This window comes from Schistocerca cancellata, chromosome 1, assembly GCF_023864275.1.
Source record: "Schistocerca cancellata isolate TAMUIC-IGC-003103 chromosome 1, iqSchCanc2.1, whole genome shotgun sequence".
In the NCBI taxonomy this organism is placed as follows: Eukaryota; Metazoa; Arthropoda; class Insecta; order Orthoptera; family Acrididae; genus Schistocerca; species Schistocerca cancellata.
Genome location: NC_064626.1, coordinates 845,277,501 through 845,302,617, shown reverse-complemented (window position 1 = coordinate 845,302,617; position 25,117 = coordinate 845,277,501). Strand labels below are relative to the sequence as shown.

Sequence of the window (25,117 nt, the reverse complement as noted above, 5' to 3'; positions counted from 1 at the left end):
TATGTATAGGTATACAGCTGTGGCGGCTCTACAAGTTTAATTTCACTTTTTATATGCTTTAGCAACAGTCAGCGTTCAGACACATGACATAAGCATTGCTGATTCCTTTTTATTCCTTAACTTCAATCATTGATTTCACTCAAGATTAACGACCAGTCTTATACTAATGTAATAATGCTGTAGGAGTTGGAATGAATGGGAATACTGGAAATAAGTACGAAGACACAAGTAAAGATAAAATGTTGTTTTATTTCTTTATGAAACTATTTTCTGCTTTTCTTAAAAAAAAAGAGGAAAATGCTCTCTAAGAGCTACACTTTCACGTACAAAAATATTCTATAGACGTTAACATACGCCTCTTACACTATTTTGTAGTATTATGTACAGGAAACATGCATGTTCTCAATAAACTCTCATAAATACACACATGCACACATTCAAACATTGAAGGCTATCGACATAGTCGGTAAAATACTGCGCGGTACGGTTTCCACAAGTCACACACAAATAAGTACACATATGAGAAAATGGTATTGACTGTAATGAAATGATGTGAAGTGTATGACATAGTGAATGGAACTCTCTGGACAGTTTAATTCCAGCCAGTGATATGGAGCGCAGATATGTCAATAACATGGTTACTGCTTAACAATTAAAAGCACTTTGTACTTGCGACTTACATCTAAATTCCAGTATCAAAATTAAATATTGAATAATATGACTTGTTCTGTGGTTCTGCCTCAGAATGTCTGGAATTGTTATTTCTGCTCTTCTTGGAAGACAAAATGGTCATCGTAGTGTTACAAGTGTAAGCGAACAGTCAGTGTACTGTTACAAAAACAACGAGGCTTCGTTACAATTGTTATGGATCAACATTGGTCTTTGATTTGAAAAAGGTGTGAATTGGCTGTATGTGTCCATTAAACGGAAGATCCATTAAGCAGGGATACCACAGCAGTGCCTGCCGCATATCTTCCAGATGTGAGACACAAATTACAAGTAGAGATCAGAAATAAAACTATAACTTACGAAAGGCAACATTAGACGGAGAATCATTAACACAAAACGGTTGGGGGTTACAATTCGGGCTGGTAACCATCTACAGACGAAATACTGTTAAGGATTTTTAACATCCTCTGAACACTTAAGCTTGTACTAGAATTGACTTAATACAATGACGTCCCCTCTACTTGACGAAATTTGTACTTTGAACTGGTATGAAGTCTTTGAGGCCTGGGCGACAAAGAGCAATGATCGCGGGATCACTGACTGCACCCTCGGCTGTCAAACGCTCAGAATTCGGGTAACGTAAGCAGAGGAGAGGTCACTGGGCAAAGAGATCAGTGGCTGTTTCCTTCAGAGCTGTTCGCACAGACAAGTGAGTGGCGAAATGGGTGCACACTGTGGACACGAGTCAGGAGCAGCAGCCGCCGTGGCGCGGCGGCCCGGCAGTGGGTGTCCCGGAGGTGACTAGTTACGAAAACGGCGCAGCAGTCGCGCGTGGAGTCCTGCTGCTCGGTGACACGGAGCAGACACACAGGCACAGTTCTACACCAGCACAGCCAGAGCGTCTGCCGCAACGCGAGGACGCTCCCGAAGCAGAGGAGGCTGCGACCAGCAGCCGTGGCAGGATCGTGGCAACAGCAGCAGCGCCGTGCGCTAGGAACTTGCGGCCGCCTCACGCGCTGTCCTCGGCGGATAGGAAGTCCAGCGCCTCCTCCATGGGCCTCTCCACAAGGCACACCTGTAACACAACGCACAGGGACCGTTAGTTTAGGCGGGCGAAAGGCCACTGAGTCACATTTTGGTTCATTCATTAGCAAACAGAGTGAACACAATTCCGAACTTGAGTCTAGAATTCTAGGGGTTGTCATCTGAAAAGAAATGGCAGTGACTGTGTTGTTAAAGACGTACGATGCAATGCATGCATATCCGAAGGAAAGTTACATCGCACTTCTTAGTAGAACAGGCACTGCTATTTCGATTTCTTCTCCAATACCAGGCCCTTGACTCTCAATCAATACGTCCTTTGGCGACGGGAATATACGAAACGTGCGAGTGCAAGTTGTGACACATGGACGATGGCTTATGAAGGTTTGGATCTGGCCATGATTCGTGCACGGATAGCCGAAGCCGTTAAGGTAACAGCTTGCAAAAAGCGGGAAATCCGTGTTAATTGTGAGTGAAATGAAAGAATGAAATTAAGGAATAAAAAGGAATTAATAATGGTTACGTCATGTTTATAAACGCTGGGTGTTGCTAAAACATATAAAAAGTGAAATAAACTTGTAGAAGCGCCGCAACTGTATACTTATATATACTGTCCGGTATTTGTAACGTGTGGCAGTATGTTACATAATTCTGAAGATGTTCGTGTCGGTCGAGTGAGAAATGTAAAAATAGAGAAAAAGTTACATGCGACTTGTGGCTGCTACACAATTTCTATTTCTAACAGTCGCTGCCTCCTCTCATCCCGACCTGGCACAAATTTTCATCGTCGTCATTCCAATACCCAGCCGATGGTGCTTCATAAACACAACTGCGAATATATTTCCTGCAGCGATATGAGGTACAAATGGATAAACTTGCAGTTGCAGCCGACCTGTGCAATGATACGTACTCGCACGATGTGCAACGTAATATTGCAATATCTACTGCAGTACTGGTAGATCAAGATTATTTAAAGTATACCCATTGGTTCTAGCTTACATATCAGGGAATTCTGCAGTCTTAAAGGGACTGTGAGAAAGAAAGGAAGGGAATCGAAGTGTTCGAGATATGGTGCTACTGAAGATTCTTCAAATTAGGTAAACTGAAAAGGAGGTTTCCTGCAGAATAGGCGATAAAAGAATCGTACAGAAAATGCTGACAAAAAGGAGGGGACAGGTTTATAAGACACCTGTTAAGACATCAGGGTGTAACTTCCATAGAAGTGGGGAAACTGATGAGTGTAAAAACTGTAGAGGAAGATACAGATTGCCATATACTCAACAAATAATGCAAGGCGTTTGGTGCAAAAGCTACACTGACATGAAGAAGGTGACACAGAAGATGAGGTCGTGATGGGTCGCAGCAAATAGCCGACTGATGACCGCACAAAAAAAGAGAAAAAGACTATGAAGGCCTATTCTATTTTACTATCTGATGACTAGAAATAGCCTGTAGGTAAGGTGTTAACTTGTTTTAGGTCTATCCTTGTAACCCTCTGCTTGAAACCAGTACCATGTTGAATAAGAAAGAGATAAAAGAAGTCTTAGTCATGATGAAGGCCTAAAATGATGTACAGGAAAAGTTTTAAATAGGATTTTCGGAAGCAGAATTGAAATTTTCTCACCCCTAAACTCGAATATAGATTGTTTTAATTGCGTTGCCCGTCTTCTATTAGGTACAAATGTTTGATTGCTATTGAATATTCCGTAATTCTCTCCTGACAAACACTGAATACTGGAAACGCTGAGTCTGTAGAGCGTCACTGGACAACCGGCTTGGGTGAGAGAGAAACCACGCAAGGACCATGACCCGAATGTGGGTATGACAGCACAGGGCCGGAAGGGTGTTCACACTCGAAAACGTATTCCTGCAGATGACAAACAGTACATTGTTCACTCTCGTATTACTTTCGAGCTATAAAAATTCGTTGTCAGTAAAATATCGTCTTAATTCCAAATTATAAATGATAAAAGATAAGGAAACTGAAGAACTACTCGAGGAACAAGAACAGGTTTTGAAAGCGAGAGCAGACTTTAATTGTCTAGAGAGAGAACTGCTAACCACACACCGTTTTAAAACTGACACCTACTGACATATTTGAAAGACAATGATGCACCGGTGAGCAACATCGCCTAGAAATCTTGGGTCTGATCGCGGAATTACATCAGAATCCAGTTACCAAATCATCAGCGAGCGCCATAGGCAAATTTTCTCTTTTTTTGTTATCTGCCGAAGTAGAAAAGTAAAGGTGCAACAGGCAAAGATACACAGAACTTCATTATAGGGAGATCGTGAAATAAATCTCAGTACTTTTAAAGTTACATAAAACTGAACTGGTCAAGACTTAACATGCTGTGGCGTCTTTTAACGAAGCGAATGCAGCGTATTAATCACGCGGTCGAACATTACACAAAGATTGAAATAACTGAAGCACTTCTTTTTTCCTTCATTTTCATAGCAGCTTACTGCCATTTATATTTTTACCCAATCTTACATATCGATAGTCCTCATCTAAACATACTACTGATGACAATTTCATCCCGAGGCCGAGTCCGCCCCCACCCTCACCACTTTCTTTGCGTAATTATGTAGAAATGACAGGTTCTACAATTTACTGTTGGTCCTTGGAACGAATACTGCGAAGTGTCGCGAGATTATTAGCTGAAGAACGAAGTGCTCGGATTAAGAAGGGCGTAAGACAGGAATGCAATCTTTCGCTCCTGCTGTTCAATCTGTACATGGAAGAAACAACGATGGAAATAAGAGAAAGATTCAAGAGTGGGATTAAGATTCAGGGTTAAAGGATATCAGCAATATTTGTTGACGGCATTTTTATCCGAACTGCAGAATCCGTTGAGTCATATGGTCTAACGACTAGAGAGAAATAAACCGAAGAAAGACGAAAAAATGAGGAACAGAAAAAAATGAGAATAGTGAGTAACTTTACATTAAATTGGTGATCACGAAGTGGACGAAGTTAAGGAATTCTGCTGCGTCCGAAGTAAAATAACTCGTGTCGGTCGAAGCAAGGATGACATAGAAAGCAGACCAGCACAGAAAAAAGGGCATTCCTGGCCAAAATAAGTTTTCTAGTGTCAATTTGTGGAAGAAATAGAAAGTGCATCGGGAGCACGGCACTGTATAGTAGTGTATAATGAACTCTGAGAAAATTGGAACATAGCAGAATCGGAGTATTTGAAATGTGTTGCTACAGAAGAATGCTGCAAATTAGGTCGGCTGAAATGTTAATGAATGAAGAGGGTCTCCGCAGAATACCGGACATACCGAAATCACTGACGACAAGATGGGACAGGATGAGAAGACGTGTGAGAATAACTCTCATGGTACCAGAGCGAACTGTAGAGGAAGACAGAGATTGGAATAAATACAATACACAATTGAGGACGCAGGTTGGAAGTCCTATTCTGAGACGAAGGGGTTGGCTCAGGGTTAGGAACCATTCAGCAGAATGAAAAAATATATACATATTTTTAAAAATATCCTCATCAGAGGTGTTAGCCCAACATTTATGATGAGGAACAGTGTCTCGTTACTGGAAAACAAGAGTGAGGGATGAGCTACTGACCTGGTAGGAGTCCGGCGTGACGGTGGCGCCCGTGTTGCCCTTCAGGCTGGGCAGCGGCTGCCCCTCTGGCAGGCGCAGGTCGAAGACGTGCAGCAGCGACGAGAAGAAGAGGAATAGCTCCATGCGCGCCAGCACGTCTCCCAGGCACATGCGCCTCCCTGCGGACACCGCGTCAAGCGCGCGCTCTCACAACAGTCTCACCAAACGCGGACGCTGGCTAGCAGCACCCGGTTCGAAATGGATCTATACATTGCTGGTGCAGCGAGGAGTGACAGACAACTCACCGACTCCGAACGGCAGGAAGAACTCTGGCTTGGTGACTTTGCCCTCGGCATTGAGGAAGCGCGTCGGCTCGAACTTCTCCGGGTCCTCCCAGAGGGTGGGGTCCATGTGCACGGCGTGAAGCAGCGGCACCACGTGCGCGTCTTTGGGGATCATGAAGCCGTTCAGGTACACGTCTCTGCGAAAGAAGGAGGTTCAGCGTTAAAACAGGGACAGGCTACTGAGACACAAAACACACAGGGATCGGGGGACTTCAGCTGCAGCAGATTGGTTGAAATGGCTCTAAGCACTATGGGACATCATCGAGGTCATCAGTCCCCTAGACTTAGAACTACTTAAACCTAACTAACCCAAGGACATCACACACATCCATGACCGAGCCAGGATTCGAACCTGCAAACGTAGCAGCAGCGCGGTTCCGGACTGAAGCGCCTAGAACCGCTAGTCTACAGCAGCAGAGAAATGTGATTTGGCAGTGGATTCATCTTGGATTCATCTTGGCAACATGGCCGTCGATGTAGTGTACTTTTGACCACATAGGACCACTGAACTCCTTTGCTACAAAACTAGAATTTACGACTGAAAAAAGTGAACTTTTAACGACGCAAAGAAAAGTACGCAAACAATTCGCTGGAGACAAATTTAGCCGGAATGGTAAGGTATGATAACTTTGTAGAAAATTCCATGTTATGGAGACGACAACAGTTTCTTTAAAGTCAGTACCGCCATTAGACTGTTTTTTTATTTGCAGTGTTACATTTACACGATCATGATTTCGGCTTCAAAGTGCCATTATCATTATCATGATCGTGTAAATGTAACACTGGAAATAAAAAACAGTTTAATGACGGTACTGACTTTAAAGAAATATATTATGACTGTGGCCCCACATTATGAAAAAATTAAGAAACGATAATAGTTGCTGCATCTACGTTTTTAAAAGACTCGTTTCGGCCGTTTTAAATGGTCATCTTCAGCTCAATATACTGCACAAGACTGTTGTCTGAAATTTCAAAACCGATTATCTATAAAAATAAATGGGATTATGTATGAAAATAAAAGCGTTTTCGGTTTTGTAAGACATTAGAAAACAGACGAAAAGAAACGTATTCCGAGAACATTCCATACACTTCGCGTAGGAAAAGGTGAAAAAACAGCTGAATCTGTGGCAAAGTGCAAGGTATATTGAAAACCCCTTAACGCAGTTTCGAGTCTTTCAAAACGTCTTCTTCAGAAGGATCAATAATAAACAGTGGTTGCATGGCGTTGTGTAGGTACGTTACATATGTAGCTATAAGGCGTAAATGAAGATCAAATTCACCTCCATTCACTTTCTAAAGATCGTCAGGACGATATTTTGCTGTTTTATTATTACGTACATGAATCTGGTCTTCATTATGACTTATCGCTATATATTTAACATCGCTCCGCAACATCGTGGAACCAGTGCTAATTATTGTTCCTTCTGAGGAAAACATTTTTCAAGGCGTCGGAACCTCGGTTAGAGTGTTTTAGCAAACGTATATGGCTATTTTTTTCCTCCTTTTCCTACACGAAGAGTACATTACAGTTGCTGCCTGCAGTCATGTTAAATTTAATTCTGAAGTTTATCTGTAAAAACTGTCCTGGGTTATGGAAACAATTTCTTATGTCAGACACACCAGAGCGGCAAAACGACGCCGAACACCTGCAGTGACTAAACAAATCCGTCACTAAGTTCTCTGCCTTTAGCTTACGTGACTTTGAATTTAAACGACGGAAGATAGGGTCGATAGAAGAGATAGAGAAGATCCAACGGAGAGCAGCGCGCTTCGTTACAGGATCATTTAGTAATCGCGAAAGCGTTACGGAGCTGATAGATAAACTCCAGTGGAAGACTCTGCAGGAGAGACGCTCAGTAGCTCGGTACGGGCTTTTGTTGAAGTTTCTAAAACATACCTTTACCGAGAAGTCAAGCAGTATATTGCTGCCTCCTACGTATATCTCGCGAAGAGACCATGAGGATAAAATCAGAGGGATTAGAGCCCATACAGAGGCATACTGGCAATCCTTCTTCCCACGAACAATACGAGACTGGAATAGATGGGAGAACCGATAGAGGCACTCAATGTACCCTCCGCCACGCACCGTCAGGTGGCTTGCGGAGTAGTAGGCGTGATGGCGCTGGGGGGTGAGGTTACTTGACTCGAGAGGAGAGCGTTTCTAATTCGAAGTTGACATCGTAAACTACGGCAAGTGATTCCTCGGATGAGACCAAAGCCGATAGTGCCGAGCTAGCGCCGTAGCCTCCCTCTGTGCAGCGCTAAGTGCGGCTCACCTGGTGGCGGCGTGCGTGGTGCCGAGCGGGACGATGCTGGAGCGGCGCAGCACCTCTAGCAGCGTGGACTCCGTGTATGGGAGGTAGGGCAGGTCCTCGAGGCGCGGCAGGCGGCGGCGGCCAACCACCTGGTCCAGCTCCTCCTGTACGCCGCGCGCCACCTCGGGCTGGTGCAGCATGAACACCACCGCCCACTGCAGCGTCGTCTTGATCGTCTCCATGCCCGCAGAGAACAGGTCGCCGATTATCTGCTGCATCTGGCGGTCTGCGGACACAAGCACGCCGCCTCAGTCACGCACGCGCACATCCGAGCTAGGCGTCGGCGAACAGCTACAATTGTTACTATACTACACCAAGTATTGCACTTATTCCCTAGCCTTTGAAGGGAATATATATGCCTAGAAATACGCGGAACGGAACATCGAGATAGTTACTTGCAACACTCATACATAACTTCGCATTTTGTACGAGGATAGACACCTAATCTGTGTAAGTAAAATATGGTCAGTGATACGCCCAATCAATAATAAACACACTGACATGTCAGACGAAGTCTTTTACCTTCAGTTCATTATCTGCTGCATTAAAGGCGAACCTATGTGTTGGTTACAGACTATACGAAGCAATCCATCATCTGCAACAAATTCTCGTACTCTTTAATCAGCAAGATGTGACCCATAAGGAGACTGGAAACTTTTATTTCACTGCTTATCTGCATTAGTTCCAAACTACAACACAGTATGGACAAGCAGCTTGTGCTCAACTCGACACATGCGTTATTTGAATAGTGCTGATAATATAGACCGTCTGACGACACTGAGCACTAAACTTGGCACACGATTCAAGCTGCAGACAATCAACTCCAGAATGATCTTACAGCTCTACTACTTCTAAAACAATAAAGACTACCCTGCGGATCTTTTCAATGTCACATGTTCACTGTAGCAAATTACCGTCTACATTACCGCGGGGATTAATTTACAATTAACCATAACGCCGACTGGTAGCCTATCCCAATTCTTTGCAGAATACTACCAAGCAGTTAGAGCCATATGTAAAAAAGACTTGAATTTGGAAGGCAGAACCTTCCTTTCACTAATCATACAGCGTGATTCCGTTATTATCTTACAAAATTTCAGGGTTGTTGAAGAAGCGTCAGTGTATCACTTTCAGTTTACGAACCCTGGTCCGGAAACGACCGAGTTGACAATTATAAGCGAAAATCGTTCCGATACCTCTTGATATTGGAATACATGTACTGGTACTGTTGTTAAGATCATCAAAGTAGTAGCCTGTATCAAAAGAAGCAAAAACTGTCTACTACATATGGGCTTTAAAATGCATACGTTTAGAGCTATGAGCACCTTTTCAGTAGAGGAGATGAGCTTCACAGTATCGAAGATGAACAAGTCATCATAGCTCTTAAGTTGTGCATTTTAAAGCCCATACCTACTAGACTTTTTTTCTTGTTTTGGTCCAGACAACCACCACTGAAAGTTTCCTAACCGCAACAGCACCGTACATGTATTCCTAATATCAGAACGATTTCCCCTTACAAATGTTGACTCTGTCGTTTCCGGACCAGGGACCTGACATCTACATTTACCCTTCTCCGCCATCCCTGAAAGTTTGTAACATCATCACGGAATTATCTTGTTGTGCGTTTAATTAGGTGAAAATAGCTATAGCCAACGTATTCGTTGCGAGGGAACTCAGTAACTGTAGTGGTATTTATATATCGTCTATTTTTCAGTCTCAGTTGCACTTTTTTTTATACAGTATGTGTAGTTGTAGTAGCCCTGGATCGGCTCCGGATGTACGTAGTTGCGTCACCAACTCGTCGGTCTGCGCCGGAACTACACATCATGATCAATATTCTGGCGTGTAGTTCCGATACAGACATGGGAGATTCTAAGATGATGAAGGAAGACCGAACTAATCATACTCTCTCGAAAGTGTCCAACTGGGACATCTGTCTATTGAAGCTGTTCTGTGAAAGTCGTTCATAAGTGTTGTTGCTTCTCTAAACGATATATGGGTACATTACATCTTCTACAACTGCCCACAGACGCAGGGGCAGTGGAAACGGCTCTCCGGTAAATGACTTACATGAACTACTGTGCGAAGTGATCTTTTCGTTTTCTAAATCTATTGTCCTGTTCCTAATCGAAGCTCGATCGTTTGTGCCTGTTGCAGCATTACACGCTATTACATAAGAGTAGCCTCTCTAGTTCCGGAATCTGATCTAATGGTATTGCGCAAAGCGAGGAGGCTGAAAAACCGGCCGTGAACTCACCGTGATCCTTGCCTTCGAAGAGCAGCTTGTCGCGCTCCTCCTCCTTGGCGTGCTCGATCTCGAGCAGGTAGGTGTCGACCAGGTCCCTGATGTTCGACCGGTCGAACGTCTCGCGGTGGCTGTCGACCGTCTGCTGGAAGAAGTTGGCCATCTCACGCCGGTTGAGGTCCAGCTTGCGCTTGGCCGCCCACAGGCCGGGCATCGGCAGCCACTTGAGCGCCGGCACGAAGTTGATCCACGCCATCTCGCCGAACAGCCGGAAACCCTCCTCGACCAGGTCCATGAAGCGCTGAAAGCGCGAGTCACCGTGCTGGAAGCGCACGCTCATGATGAGCTCGCAGATCACGTTCGACACCGACGTGGCCAGCACCGGGTTGAGGTCGGTGGGCGCGCCCTTCAGGTCGGACAGCGTCCGCAGCACCGACTCCACCTCTTTCTGCGAAACGGCAAAACGCGCGGAATGAGGCTTCGGCCCAAGTGCTGCTTCAGCGCAGAGTAAATGACCAAATGTGAATAGCTAAAGCTTTGAAAAGATCTTTATCTACATGACAGTCTGCTGTTCCTCGACATAGCGTGCTTGGAGGCAAACGAATTATCAGTGTTACAAGTTACTGGATTCTTATTATTAACAATTCATTAGTGAAGATCACAAAAGTTATTTATAATCACTGGTAACTAGTTTCAGCTAAAACGGCTAACCATCTTCAGATCAAATAAGGCAAACTTTGCAGTGTCTAATCACCAGGCCTGTAGGAAATAGAGTGTCATCAATGAGATACTTATGTATTACAGCGTGCACAAGCATATGTTGATGACAATGTGTCTGCTACGTGCCACGAGGCTAGAAACGGCAATATTTGTATGCTTCCAGCATTCTGGATGTTAGGGACAGTAATTCTTATTGAATTGTGACACAAACATACAGCCAGAGCCGCAAGTAACATAGGTGTTTATTCAGTAACTGATCGGTTTCGGGTTGGTTGGTTCGAAAATGGGTGCTAACGCGAAACCAGTTACCTACCAAACAAACACCTATTTGATTCGCAGCTCTGGTAGTCTTTATGTACCGTACAGCAATGTTTGTCTTATTTGATCTCGAGATGGCTAGCTGTTTAGCGGAGACTAGTTATCCACGATTATAAATAATTTTTGTTATCTTGACTAATAAAGGATTATTTAGAAGAATCAAATGAAATTATATGGTTCCAGAGTCCTCTTCACATGTCAAACATCCATGACTTATACGACTGAAGCGACGAACGGAAATTGATACCAAGTCTGGGTTTCGAACCCGGATCTCCTAAAGCACAACTGCACATGCTACCCTCCCACGCCTCCCTCCTCAATTCAGTTCCCCATTCACGCTTCAGCCCACTTGGGATTCCCCCTAATGGGAATCTGGACTAAGGACAGAGGTGTACCAGGGTAGCCCATGCTATCGCGCAAAGCCACTGTACCAGGGTGGCATAGTGGTCAGAGCATCTGCCTAGTGAGCAAGATACCGAGGTTCGAATCTCGGCCTTGCAAAAAAATTTCATTCCTCGCTTCAGTCTGCATACATACATCATTTATAAGATTGCAATAACCTGTTACATGATAATCATTTGAGTTGACACGAGTTAACACTACGTAAGTAAAAGTGTATTTTCTTCCTAGCTGACCATAAATTGGCGTTACTGTACGAAATTCTGATTTTTTTCCTAGATAATATAGCTATGACATTAAACTTAAAGTCCGTACTACAAGAAGTGCTTACTTTTTTGAATGGTCTTTACATGTCGTATGTATACCAGGGAGAGGGAAAAATAAATGGACTGTGGTTTCTTCGGACTTACCGGAAACTTCCACAAGACTGGTACAAATGATAACCTCCCCATCATTATTCAAGAACCTCCTAATATAACTTTTCACAACTAAATGGAAGCCGGTATACCTTTCCCAGACAGATAAGACAAAATATTTTTAAAAAGTAATCCCACTAACGCCCTTAGATAGAAACATTGTGGCACTGCGTACTATTTTCCTCATCGGTGCAGATATTAAAAAGCATCCCGCAAATGACGCCACTTCAGGCCTAAAAAGTTCGCCTGTTAAGCGTAGTTACCCGCCCGAGATATGTCACAAAACAACAGACCGCGTGAGCTACGAGTTACGGCAGAGCTGAAACGGACGTCATGCGAGATAAGTTATCGCACGAGACGGTGCGGGGCGAGCATTCTGTAACACGTGACTGGTGGAGGCGTGTCCGGCGGCTAAATACGTCCCCGAAAAAAGGACTCTCGGTCAGTAGCGATAGCGGGGAGTGTAGCAATGCGCAGCGCGGCGCGGCCTTACCATGATGCGGCTCTCCATGTGCTCCTTGCCGGCTCCGATGTACTTCATGCCGAACTGGCGCAGCCGCTCGTGCAGGAAGCGCCGCTGGTCCTTCCACAGTTTGCCGTCCGTGTTGATGATACCTGCAAGGTGGAAACGCACTCCTCAGAATCGGCTGGCTTCCTAAATGGCAATACGAGCGCACAATGATTAGAAACAGATGTTACAAATTTGTAGGGCTCGTACTGGATACTGATTAGTTACCGTTGCTTGTGCTGGAATGAGAGCTCTTTCCGTCAGAACAAACTTAGGAACGCCTGACGGTACCGACCGACCGCCGTGTCACCCTCACACGATAGGCGTCACTGTATGTGGATGTGGAGGGGCTCATATGGTCAGCACACCCCAGTCCCAGCCTTTGTCATTTTTCGTGACCGGAACCAGTACTTCTCAGTCAAGTAGCTCCTCAAAATTGGCCTTACAAGAGCCGAGAGCACCCCGTTTGCCTGCAGCGCTCGGCAGACGCTGACGGTCACGCATCCAAGTGCTAGCCAAGTCCGACAGCGCATAACTTCGGTGATGGGACGGGAACCGGTGTTACTACTGCGGCAGTGCTACTGGCGCCATCAGATTCAATAATAGTAATAATAACGACATTGCACAATAGGGCACCACCACACGCCGTATGTGCTATCTGTCTCTCTCTACCAGACATTTTGAGGAAGAACGATAAGCTAAAATGTAATTCTATAGTACAGAGTGTGACATTGCACCGTCGATCAACAACCGCATCCAGTTAAGAATGAACTCGCATTTTGCGATTATGGTTCCGCGTCAGCTGAACATTTCCGAACAAATGAAAATGTGTGCCGGACCGTGACTCGAACACCGATTACGCGCTCGCGACAAGCTGGAAATCCGAGTTCGAGTCTAGGTCCAACACAAATTTTGATTTCATCTGAAATATTCTTCAGCTGATGCAGAACAATAATCACAATACGTTGGTTCATTCTTAAACTGTAATTATTTAACTTTTCTGGTTGCAGTACTAACTCCCCTTGACTCTTCTCCCTTCTAAGATCTGAATCAGTAGTGGTACCTCCACTCGCTGGAATTCAGTTGTATGCTAATTTCTCTGAAATGAAATATTTTATCTACAAGAAATTACATGTTGTAACAGAAGTTTCTGATCGTCTTGTAGGTAAAGCTGTGCTGTAACAAAGTCTTGAACGCACCGTACTCTCAGAAATTACAAGTATTTGTTGACTGATACAACAAAGAGGCGGAGGAAGGAAGCAACGGGGAACAGGGAGGGAGAGGGGGAGTTACGTGGATCAGAGACTGCCGCTTCGTCAACAACGAACTGTTTACGATCGAGCACCAGGTCCGACTGGCCAATAATGAAGTAATCAGTCGTGGTCTCGATGAAGGAACATTCCCGGCCTGCGTCTTAAATGATTAGTGACACCCACCTAATTCTAAAACAGAATGGTTGGACGCAGACTCACTTTTCAGGGACACGTCACCTCGTTCGGCTGATGCTTCCGAAATTCAAATGTACCGATTCTCAGTGAGAAGAAACAGATACTTCCAGAAATGCACCGGTGCAAAGGAAACGCTGCAACCCGGTATTTTCAATAGTCTGTACGATCTTTCACAATCTTTCATTCCTTCCCCGTAAGTTAATGCAGCAAACGGGGATGTCAAATAAAAGAGACAGATGGGCTGTTTGAGTGCTTCTTGAATGCACCATTCAGCTGTCTGGTCAAGTACTTTTAAAATCTAAAAAATGGCTCTGAGCACTATGGGGCTTAACTTCTAAGGTCATCACTGCCCTAGAACTTACAACTACTTAATCTAAGGACATCACAAACATCCATGCCCGAGGCAGGATTCGAACCTGCGACCGTAGCGGTCGCGCGGTTCCAGACTGTAGCGCCCAGAACCGCTCGGCCATTCCGGTCGGCTTTTAAAGTCTGTTGGAACACTATTTATGTAGGAAAAAGGTGGTAGGGGAGTTCTTATATATCCCAATTGGGCGTTTATTTCGGGGGTATGGTTGGGGATAGCTCTGGTATTTACGTTAGTGGTAATTGAAATGTCTGAGGCGCATCCGTATGGTGCAATTCTTCTCTACCCTTCTCTTTTCACCTTTTATATAAGAGTTCCATGTTACGTAGGTTTCTCAGGTGATGGAAACTGCCCCAGTTTCCGGCTGCCCGTATAAATACTAGTTTCTCCTACATTTATGCTGCCGCCTTTGGTGCATTGAGATACACGTTGCGCTGGGCGGAATATTTTTTGTTGCCAGTCTCGCTCAGCGTACAACCGGTGATTAAGTTTCTGCAGAGAAACCGAGGCGGGGCGAGAGCGGCACTGCGACCGAGTTACGGTTCTCAGAAAAGGGTGCGCGCCCGGCGGCGGAGCGCCCGCAGCAGCACGTAGGCGCTGCACACGTGTGTTTCTGAAGTAAGTCAGCGCTAGGCTTCTTGAAGAGTCCACATAGCCTCAAACTGCAAACCAGCTCGGCCCGTGCAAATGGAAGGTAAGAGTTTTAGTCTCGCCGACGCCGAGGTCACAGGAGACCAACAGCGACCTCGCTCCGGACGTGAGCAACGAAGAACGTCGTAGCATTCCGCTGTACTGATACAATGAGGCCACGGAAAACTTCAGTGCTGAGAGGATACGAACCTCGCTCCCCTCGACTCCGGGTCCACCACCTATGCGACTGCACCGTGTCCAGACGTCGCTTTCAGACCCGTGGAAAATTACTCGGGTGCCGCAACAGACACTGCCGTAATCCCGCCTTTCGTTTCTGACGCAAGAAAGTAAATTACAGGCCACAAGGCGCGACCCGAACTGAGGATGGCGCTGATAGCGCAGAAAAAATAATCGCAATATCGGCAGCTGTAAATCTTGACTTACGAAGGAATAAACTGTGACAAAGCACGTAAAAAATTCAGGTACGCACGTTCGTCCACCACTTGGCTGTAAAAGTGCAAATAACAAAGATAAATTTAATTTCGCTAATGAGGTCAGACTCGGCGTAGATAACAGAGGCTCAACACTGATTGCGGAGTAGTTTCGCCGTTCTCCGCCTGACTCCTTAAATCGTGGACCATTTCCATCGTTACTTCTTTGTTTCTGAATCGGTCTTCGTAACACTCTGCAACTCTGGAATCTCGGAGCATGCAAAAGAGAGAGAGAACAAAGCCCCGCTTTCCACGTAGTGGATGGCCGAATAAATCACCGGTAAACAGAGCGTGCGTGAACCCGCGAATTCCTGCATGAGCTATTTTTAAGGCGTCCTTGGAAATGTAAACGTGTTTTGTGTTTGGAGGCGGTGGGCCGGCGTTCGCCAAGGCCTGCTGCCTCCAGCTCCACGCCCGCAGCTGGCCGGACACAGAGCGAGCTGCCACCCCGCGGACAAACTGATTTTGCCCAGAAACATCAACAAAAGAGGTGACAGCTCGTGGATACGTCTTTACTTAGAAAATGTTTGCGTTGGTCTACAGCGTAGACCTTCCTCCAGAACGAGTCAGCGCGGCTAGGAAATACACAGATGACATCCATTTGCCTACACGTTCTTGTGTTTCGGTAAATAAAACCCAACGCCTGAACAGAAACGAACCAATCAATGTAAACGTAAAGCACAACTGACCTAAAGCCACATTACTTTTCATTTGTGAAATACACCCTGTAACAATTTAAATTCCCCCCTCCCCCCCCCCCCCCCGGGGAAGTTCGGCTACCAAGTGGCAAGGCCATTCAGCGGACACCGTATTGGAGAAAATCTGCGACCCGGCTGGCAATCGAACCCAGGACCGCTGGACGGCAGTCAGATACGCTGATCTCTCAGCTAAGGAGGCCACCCCCTGGCCACTCTTAGGACGGCATCAAATTCAGTTTGGTTATCTTTTCTCAAAATGGGATAGTCGTTCTAACAAAAGCAATCAGCCGTTGTTTTTTCGCTGGAAGTCTTTATTTGTTCATAAGCATTTTCAAGTTCTCTCCACGCGGTATTTCTCCACGCTATACAACGTGTCCCAGGAGAAAAGGTCAATACTGAGAGACATGACACGAACTATAACCCCAAGCGTCCGCAGCTCGTGGTCGTGCGGTGGCGTTCTCGCTTCCCACGCTCGGGTTCCCGGGTTCGATTCCCGACGGGGTCAGGGATTTTCTCTGCCTCGTGATGACTGGGTGTTGTGTGATGCCCTTAGGTTAGTTAGGTTTAAGTAGTTCTAAGTTCTAGGGGACTGATGACCATAGATGTTAAGTCCCATAGTGCTCAGAGCCATTTTGTAACCCCAAGCAGAAAAATTCTCAGAAAAGATAAAAAGTCAGTTGTCAGCTTCATACGGAAAACTTTATTTCATTCACCTTACCGGTTTCGACATTTTAAATTGTCGTCTTCAGAAGGAAAATTGGCTCAAATCATTGGTAAGCCAGCGTCAAAATAGGAACCAGACGGTAATGTCCTTTGCTACAGAATCAATAAAATAGAGTGCCATCGCTAAAAATACATGATATGTGCGATGAGCAGTAAGCAGTTAACTGTCAAATATCACATCGTACACAGTATGAGCGACGACAGCGAACCAATGTACTCTGAAAGTACTTGTTGGACACAGTTTGACTTTCTATACACAAGCCATTCGTGCCTTTTGGCACCATATTGTACGAATGCAGTTAATAACAAGGTTTGTGGTATGCGAAGGGGGTGGATAACCCGAAACCGGTAACAACTGTGACAAAAATTGTATATTCAAGCAATTGAGACGGACAAAATAAAAAAAGGTATCAAATATTCATGAAATATTCTCAGTTCTGGATACCTCAGTAGGCAACTGAAAGTGATGTTATTCGTTACCAGCTGCGGTATTATTATAACAATGATCTGCGCGTTCATTACGATTCAGTCATATGTTAATCACACTAGCTCACTGCATTTCAAAAAGGGTTGAAATCTGCTTTACGGAGAAATATATTCTTCCAGATTGTCAGTCAAAACTGACTATTGGTTTCCTATAGTTAGTTTTCTATTTACACCACAACTGCAACATTCTGTAACGTTTACAAGTGTTTTCTAGTCATCACGTGGATCACTTACAACGAATACCAGTTGATTTCTTAGAAGAATATATAAATCGGTTTAAAATGTTACGACTGCGTTTCAGATATACTACACTCCAGTAGATCTGGAAACATTTGCCAACGGCACGCTTGTAGTATCATAGATTAGAGCTTTCGACATATGAAAACACGCGAGTCGAGTAATACAGGGTGGCCAAAGGCCCGGAAAATACTTCAGTCACCTTACGATAGGCAACCAGCTTATATCATCCCCTCAGGGTAGGGTTGCGTAACATAAGGTGCATAAAGTATTTGGCGAGCCTCTTTTGTTTTGGTCACGCTGCATCTACTATAGAGAAATCTGTCGAGTTATATTTCTGCTGGTGTGGACAGAAAACACCAGTATGTAAGAAGAACAGGAATTCACTCGGCGGGCCAAACAAGTGGCAGCGGGGCCAGTGGCCGAGTGCGGACGGAAGAGGCGCACCGCCCCGTCTCCGCAGAGTTTCACAAGCGCCAGCAGCGCCGTGGCAGCGGTCCAGCGCTGCGCTGCGCCGCGCCTCACCTCGCGGACCGGGCAGCGCGCGGGCTGTTTGCGGCGCCTCGCTTGCATCAGGGCTGTCTGCGCGTGTGAACGACGAAGGTCGCCACCGCCGTCGACAGGCAGAGCTGCTCACACGACACGCTTACCGACTGCCTGCTCTAGCCGCGCACGTACATTACCCCCATTGCATCCGAAAGAATCGCTCTACGATCCACAGCAAAAGGATTCTATTCCAGCAGTAACATGCGTAAAGCCCAGTAAACCAGTAACATACGTAAAGCCCCGTACGTAAAAAAAAAAACATGTCAGCTGAATGAGAAGTAAGGATACAACAGGCTATAAATCGTGGTAATAAGAAGGTAACAATCACAGGGGTAGTGATTCATCCAGTACATATTTGACAAGTAACAAACCAACACACAGTGTACAAAAAAACGAAACCAAATATAAAATTATTAAAAGGAAAAGAATTGAATGCAGACTTTTTCTATCACTGTCTGTCAGTACAACCGAGACGAAACGTAGACAAGAAGCAAATGAAGAAACGGTACTGTTGTTTACGGTACCCAGCAGCTGGTATTAGCCGACATTGGTCTGTACAACTCTTTCGACGAGCGAGTGAAACACAGGCAGCTAATGCAGGCGGCACGTGGGCATCGGAGCGGGCGATGCACCCGTGATCTTGACCGACAATCCGGTCTAAATTTAATCGCCAAGTGATTCACGGCGGGAAGGTGAACAGGCGGGGAGGCGGCGACACACATTCGGGATCTGCCTGCCTGCCTGCCACCTCTGCTGGTGAGCACTCTTCTGTCGTCACGCGCTCTACTCCCGATTGCGGGCGCCACATTTTCGCGTTCTTTCCAGTGACAAAATGAAATCAAAACACCAACAGCAGTGTCGCATGAGAGTGGCTATTTCTTAGTGTGGGGGTGCAGAGCAATTCCATTTTTTCATTGATCGAGACCGAACACTAGGACACTTTGAATCAATTCTATTTGTTATTTAAATTAATCGAGATACTAGAGAAGGGTTATTTTATTCTTAATACTGAATATTGAAAATCAGAAAATGTCGCACATCAGCTGTCGCACAATAAATAAAATTTAGTATACCATACCGCCGTAAGAGTCCATCGTTATCGAAGGTACTGAATGCAAGAAATTGGCGCATGCTACGAAGGTAACGAAAATCTCAGTGTGGAGTAAATCCTACTGACCACTCGTCTTAAAATGCACTTCGTATCATTTCTTCATTGAAATTAGTCTTTAGCCACTCCACCATGAGGCTGTAAATAGCTGCTCGTTCGTGACACCTTCAGGTGCACGCTCATCATGCACTGTCTTTACCCGACTTCCTTAAATTTCACCTACACTTCGTATGAAGTTCAGAACCTAAGTACATTACCTTCTAACGCACACACGGGACGCACACAGTACGTTTAAAACTGACAGCCATGCCCGAGGTGGGACTCGAAGTCACCACCTCGACTAAGGTATGACGTAAATAATGAGAGAGTAGTGCCTGTGCATCTCACCCTATGTTGCTATCCAACTGCGTAAGAAAACGTTAAGTTTTTACTCGAAGAAATTCTACAGACTGAGGCCAAGGTGCCGGTAATGTAGTAACCAGTTGAACTACAGTCATATTGAAGGTGCACTTTTTGTGAAAGGGCTCAGGAACACAAATTGCAACATTAGGAAATACAGAAGGTCATCGCGCAGCAAATAAAACATCGCGCTATGCGCTTTTGGCCACTTAAAGTTAGGAAACAACTTCACAAACGAGGTTAGAGGAGTAGAGAACGTAATATTGCTACTTCGTTTCGAATCGTACAGGCTATTACCGAACTAATTTTCTGGTGAGTTCTGTTTGGTTTTTATTTTCAGTCGATTTCGAAATTTTATGACTTCGCATGTTTTCAGGAGGTGGTGCCCCACAGCTCTTATATATTTCAAAAATGTCACATTATCGCCTTCAGCATCTGCCAAATGTGAACTACGTCGTCAGTCTATAAAAACTGTGCCATGGATTGTACACACATTCATCTTAAAACTGTAATATGCGTTAACACTGTGAACAGATAGGTGTACATATCACACACTTTTATGATCTTGATGATGGTCAGATGACAAACTCGTGGTATAAATAATTTTCCCAGCAGCTCGTAGCGGTAATATGACACTTTTCAATTAGGACGTCTTGTTACATTATTTCGGTAACTATGTTGAAGTTTCTGAATAAGCTATAAAACACCGCGAAATCGATTGAGATAAATAAATAAACAGATACAGATGAGCGAAAATTTAGTAAGAAAATGGCCTGCGTGCTTAAAAACAAATTAATTTACAAGCGAAATGTCGCGTAAGTAACGAGATGATACTGTGAGAGCCAGAGGCCACAGCTTACCGTATCCGCCGAGGATGTTGCTGAACTCGTTGTGCGGCCTGGCGGTGAACTCCTCGCGGCGGAAGGCCTCGCGGATGATGCGGTGGTCGGAGAGGACGACGAGCAGCTGGTTGCCGCAGCGCGTGCTGAACATGGGGCCGTAGCGGCGCGCCAGCTTGCCGAAGTGGAGGTGCGCGTCGGGCTGCAGGAAGGGCAGGTAGCCGACGAGCGGCAGCCCCCAGGGCCCGGGCGGCAGGCGCCGCATCAGCGACAGGCGCCGCAGCAGGGCCGCGGCCAGCAGGGCCACGCACACGAACACCAGCGGCGCGCCGTCGAGCGCCTTGAGCGAGCGCAGCGCCCACGACTGCAGCAGCAGCATGTCTAGACGTGGCAGCGGAGAACAGACAACGGGACGCGGCCGCGCGCCCGCCTTTATAACGCGCCGCCGCGCCGTGGGAGTGGCCTGCCCCCCACCACCGGCCGCGACGCCCGGGGTGGGGGTGGCACCGCCTCCCCGGGTCCTCAGGCCCAGCGCCCAGGGAGCCGCGTCGGCTCGGTGCGTGCGACGCGCCGCCACCCACGGCGACATCCCCCTCGTACGCGCCTTTCACGTTCCGCCTCCCGCCGGACACATTATTACCACCTCAATTCGTCTCTCGCATCATTCAACTCTCACTCGCACCATATTTATGTTTATTTACTCTTCTTTTTATGCACCACTATTTTATATATAATTTTATAACACAGCATACCAAGCGCATAATAATTTAAAAACATCCCTGTATAATTTGTTATTTGTTGTTGTTGTTGTCTTCAGTCCTGAGACTGGTTTGATGCAGCTCTCCATGCAACTCTATGCTGTGCAAGCTTCTTCATCTCCCAGTACTTACTGCAACCTACATCCTTCTGAATCTGCTTAGTGTATTCATTTCTTGGTCTCCCTCTACGATTTTTACCCTCCACGCTGCCCTCCAATGCTAAATTTCTGACCCCTTGATGCCTCAGAACATGTCCTACCAACCGATCCCTTCTTCTAGTCAAGTTGTGCCACAAACTTCTCTTCTCCCCAATCCTATTCAACACCTCCTCATTAGTTATGTGATCTACCCATCTGATCTTCAGCATACTTCTGTAGCACCACATTTCGAAAGCTTCTATTCTCCTCTTGTCTAAACTATTTATCGTCCATGTTTCACTTCCACACATGGCTACACTCCATACAAATACTTTCAGAAACAACTACCAAACACTTAAATCAATACTTGATGTTAACAAATTTCTCTTCTTCAGAAACGCTTTCCTTGCCATTGCCAGTCTACATTTTATATCCTCTCTACTTCGACCATCATCAGTTATTTTGCTCCCCAAATAGCAAAACTCCTTTACTACTTTAAGCGTCTCTTTCCCTAATCTAATATCCTCAGCATCACACGACTTAATTCGACTACATTCCATTATCCTCGTTTTGCTTTTGTTGATGTTCATCTTATATCCTTTCAAGACACTGTCCATTCGGTTCAATTGCTCTTCCAAGTCCTTTGCTGTCTCTGACAGAATTACAATGTCATCGGCGAACCTCAACGTTTTTATTTCTTCTCCATGGACTTTAATACCTACTCCTTATTTTTCTTTTGTTTCCTTTACTGCTTGCTCAATACACAGATTGAATAACATAGGGGAGAGGCTACAACCCTGTCTCACTCCCTTCCCAACCGCTGCTTCCCTTTCATGCCCCTCGACTCTTATAACTGCCGTTTGGTTTCTGTACAAATTGTAAATAGCCTTTCGCTCCCTGTATTTTACCCCTGCCACCTTTAGAATTTGAAAGAGAGTATTCCAGTCAACATTGTCAAACGCTTTCTCTAAGTCTACAAATGCTAGAAATGTAGGTTTGCCTTTCCTTAATCTATTTTCTAAGATAAGTCGTAGGGTCAGTATTGCCTCAAGTGTTCCAAAATTTCTGTGGAATCCAAACTGATCTTCGCCGAGGTCGGCTTCTACCAGTTTTTCCATTCACCTGTAAAGAATTCGCGTTAGTATTTTGCAGCTGTGACTTATTAAACTGATAGTTCGGTAATTTTCACATCTGTCAACACCTACTTTCTTTGGGATTGGAATTATTATATTCTTCTTGAAGTGTGAGGGTATTTCGCCTGTCTCATACATCCTGCTCACCAGATGGCAGAGTTTTGTCAGGACTGGCTCTCCCAAGGCCGTCAGTAGTTCCAATGGAATGTTTGTTAATGTAACTGAAAATACAGGGCGGCGTGAAATACGTGTTAAAAGTGTTTGACTATGTGGTTTCATCGTAAGCTGCAAATGATTCTCCTTGGATATTATTCTGTTGTAGCTCTGAAAATTCTATAGATCACCCACTGATGTCTCAGATCACGTTACAGAATGGAAGAACTAACATTGAAACACGTTCAAGCTTCTAACAATACCACCACTTGCAAAGTAGGTTAGAAATCAGATTAATAATGTTGCTCACGCAGCATATGTTCGCTTTATCGGGCAACAACGAAGTTATTGACTGTGGATGGTATCGTCAGAATGGAAATAATGAAGTCACTGTAAAAAAGTCATTAATTTTGGCACTTATCTTGAATGGATTCCCACGTAGATTTCGTCGAAGTCGTTATGGCTCATCTTGTTGATTCTAGGGTGATTCCACTTTGACTGCTAGAAGGTCCAGATCTGTATTTTAGCAATATTTGAAGACCTAACAAACACGTTTTTCAGGAAATTCTTAATGATCAAACAATCCCAGATCAGGACAATGGTATGGTAGGAATAATTTTTGACTTGGTGTTCACGATCCACATTTTTATTAAACTTCTTGTAAATTCACATATACTTTTTCTTAATTGTCACATCATCAAGAAAACAGTTTTGTATCAATCTTTATATATTTAATTTCCACTTTAACCAAGCACAAGACTTGATCGTTCTTTTACAAAGCGAAATAACGACTTAACAACTGCAAAGTGAAACAAAGTCTGCTCTGTGCGTATTCGCGCCAAAACGGTTACAAGTAAGTCAAAGATTATGACAGTCTCACCGAAATGAATACACACAAGAACCATATCACTGTAATATATCGATACATCGAAGTATCTATACATTAGTAAAACCAAATGTGAATATTGTCACAAAAATATCTCTGTTACTTCGCAGAAAAGTAGTACGATATTACTGGTATCGAGAACTGGGGTTGGAGTGCCGTAATGGTGACGTAAATAAAGAACCATTACAAGCTGCTGCTCCACTTAATCCACAAAAGTCACTGTTTAGTGCACAGTCGGTGCACAACGCATTCTTGGGCCCATTTCTAAGGAGGACCCTTTCACAGAAGACAAATATAGACGAGTCCTCGAACATGAATTCGTAGCGGCTGCACAACGCCACCGAATTCTCTGAAACTACTGGTTTCCGCAGGATGGGTCACGTCCACGCCGTGCTGCAGACGTCTTCCATTTGCGTCAAGCGACATTCAGGCATCGGATTGTCACCTGGACACGTTAGCATCCATTGGTCATGGTGTGGAATGGCGCTCATATAGTCACGACCTCAACCCGTGTGATTAGTTGTTATGAGGTTACCTGAAGGGTAGAGTCCTCAAAGATGGTCCTGCAACACACCAGGATCTCCGTACTGCAATTTCCAGAGAGGTTTGTGCAGTCTAAAATGATGTTCTTCAGAAAATAGTCACGGAATTCAGTTCAAGACTCTACACACTCATTGCTGTAGAAGGGAACCACTCTGAAAACTTTCTGCAATTAACTTTGATGATGTCTGCTATAGCATAAATATGATAACAAGAATACAGCACCCCTTTTTACGGCTAGCAGACCAAAATTTTCTAATACATAATTTGCAGAACCCTATACTTATCGGCAGGGAGTTATTCGCTATCCTTATTTCCTAGTTATACATTTTTTTCATTTGTCGATAGTTGTAAATATTACCTCAAACTGACCTGTTTCTTGCAGTGTAGCCCACCTTCAGCTGTGCTCAACAGCGTAAAAAGGTATTACTCTTTTTATTTGCCTGCCGGAGAGGCCGAGCGCTTCTAGGCGCTTCCGTTTGGAACCGCGCACCCGCTACGGTCGCAGGTTCCAATCCTGCCTCGGGCATGGATGTGTGTGATGTCCTTAGGTTAGTTAGGTTTAAGTAGTTCTAAGTTCTAGGGGACTGATGACCTCCGATGTTAAGTCCCGTAGTGCTCAGAGCCATTTTTTGAACTCTTTTTAATTCTTCAAAACTGTAAACACAATTAGGATCCAATTGCCATTTATTTATATTCTTTAACAGATCTCCAGATGAGCGACATGGCCCCAAACCAGGTAGTTGCCTGCCGCGCTGGCCGAGCGGTTCTAGGCGCTTCAGTCCGGAACCGCGTGACTGCTATGGTCGCAGGTTCGAAACCTGCCTCGGGCAAGGATGTGTGTTATGTCCTTAGGTTAGTTAGGTTTAAGTAGTTCTAAGTTCTAGGGGACGACCTCAGATGTCCATAATACTCAGAGCCATTTGAACCAGATAGTTTCAGGCAACAAAAACGGCGACCGACAGACGGAAAACAAGAGTAGTTCTTCATTTAAACCT

The 25,117-nt window shown here is 45.0% G+C and overlaps 1 protein-coding gene across 1 annotated transcript; it reads right to left on the bottom strand.

Annotated features, from left to right (window-relative positions):
• Window positions 1-247: 247 nt before the first annotated feature.
• LOC126188962 (cytochrome P450 18a1) lies at window positions 248-20,891 on the bottom strand. Its single transcript, XM_049930725.1, has 7 exons — window positions 20,534-20,891; window positions 12,526-12,647; window positions 10,192-10,627; window positions 7,896-8,160; window positions 5,581-5,756; window positions 5,297-5,454; window positions 248-1,744 (listed from the first exon to the last, which is right to left on the bottom strand). The coding sequence occupies exons 1-7, from the start codon at window positions 20,889-20,891 to the stop codon at window positions 1,679-1,681; spliced, it is 1,581 nt and encodes a 526-aa protein (XP_049786682.1). The 3' UTR covers window positions 248-1,678.
• Window positions 20,892-25,117: the final 4,226 nt, after the last annotated feature.

Excerpts from the sequence above, each read along its gene's own strand:
- LOC126188962 (XM_049930725.1), bottom strand. The coding sequence starts at position 20,891 with ATGCTGCTGCTGCAGTCGTGGGCGCTGCGCTCGCTCAAGGCGCTCGAC. Across the intron at positions 10,628-12,525 it reads ACATGGAGAGCCGCATCATG|AAAGAGGTGGAGTCGGTGCT; the intron begins GTAAGGCCGCGC and ends GCCGTTTCGCAG. Across the intron at positions 5,757-7,895 it reads ACCACGCACGCCGCCACCAG|AGACGTGTACCTGAACGGCT; the intron begins GTGAGCCGCACT and ends CTTCTTTCGCAG.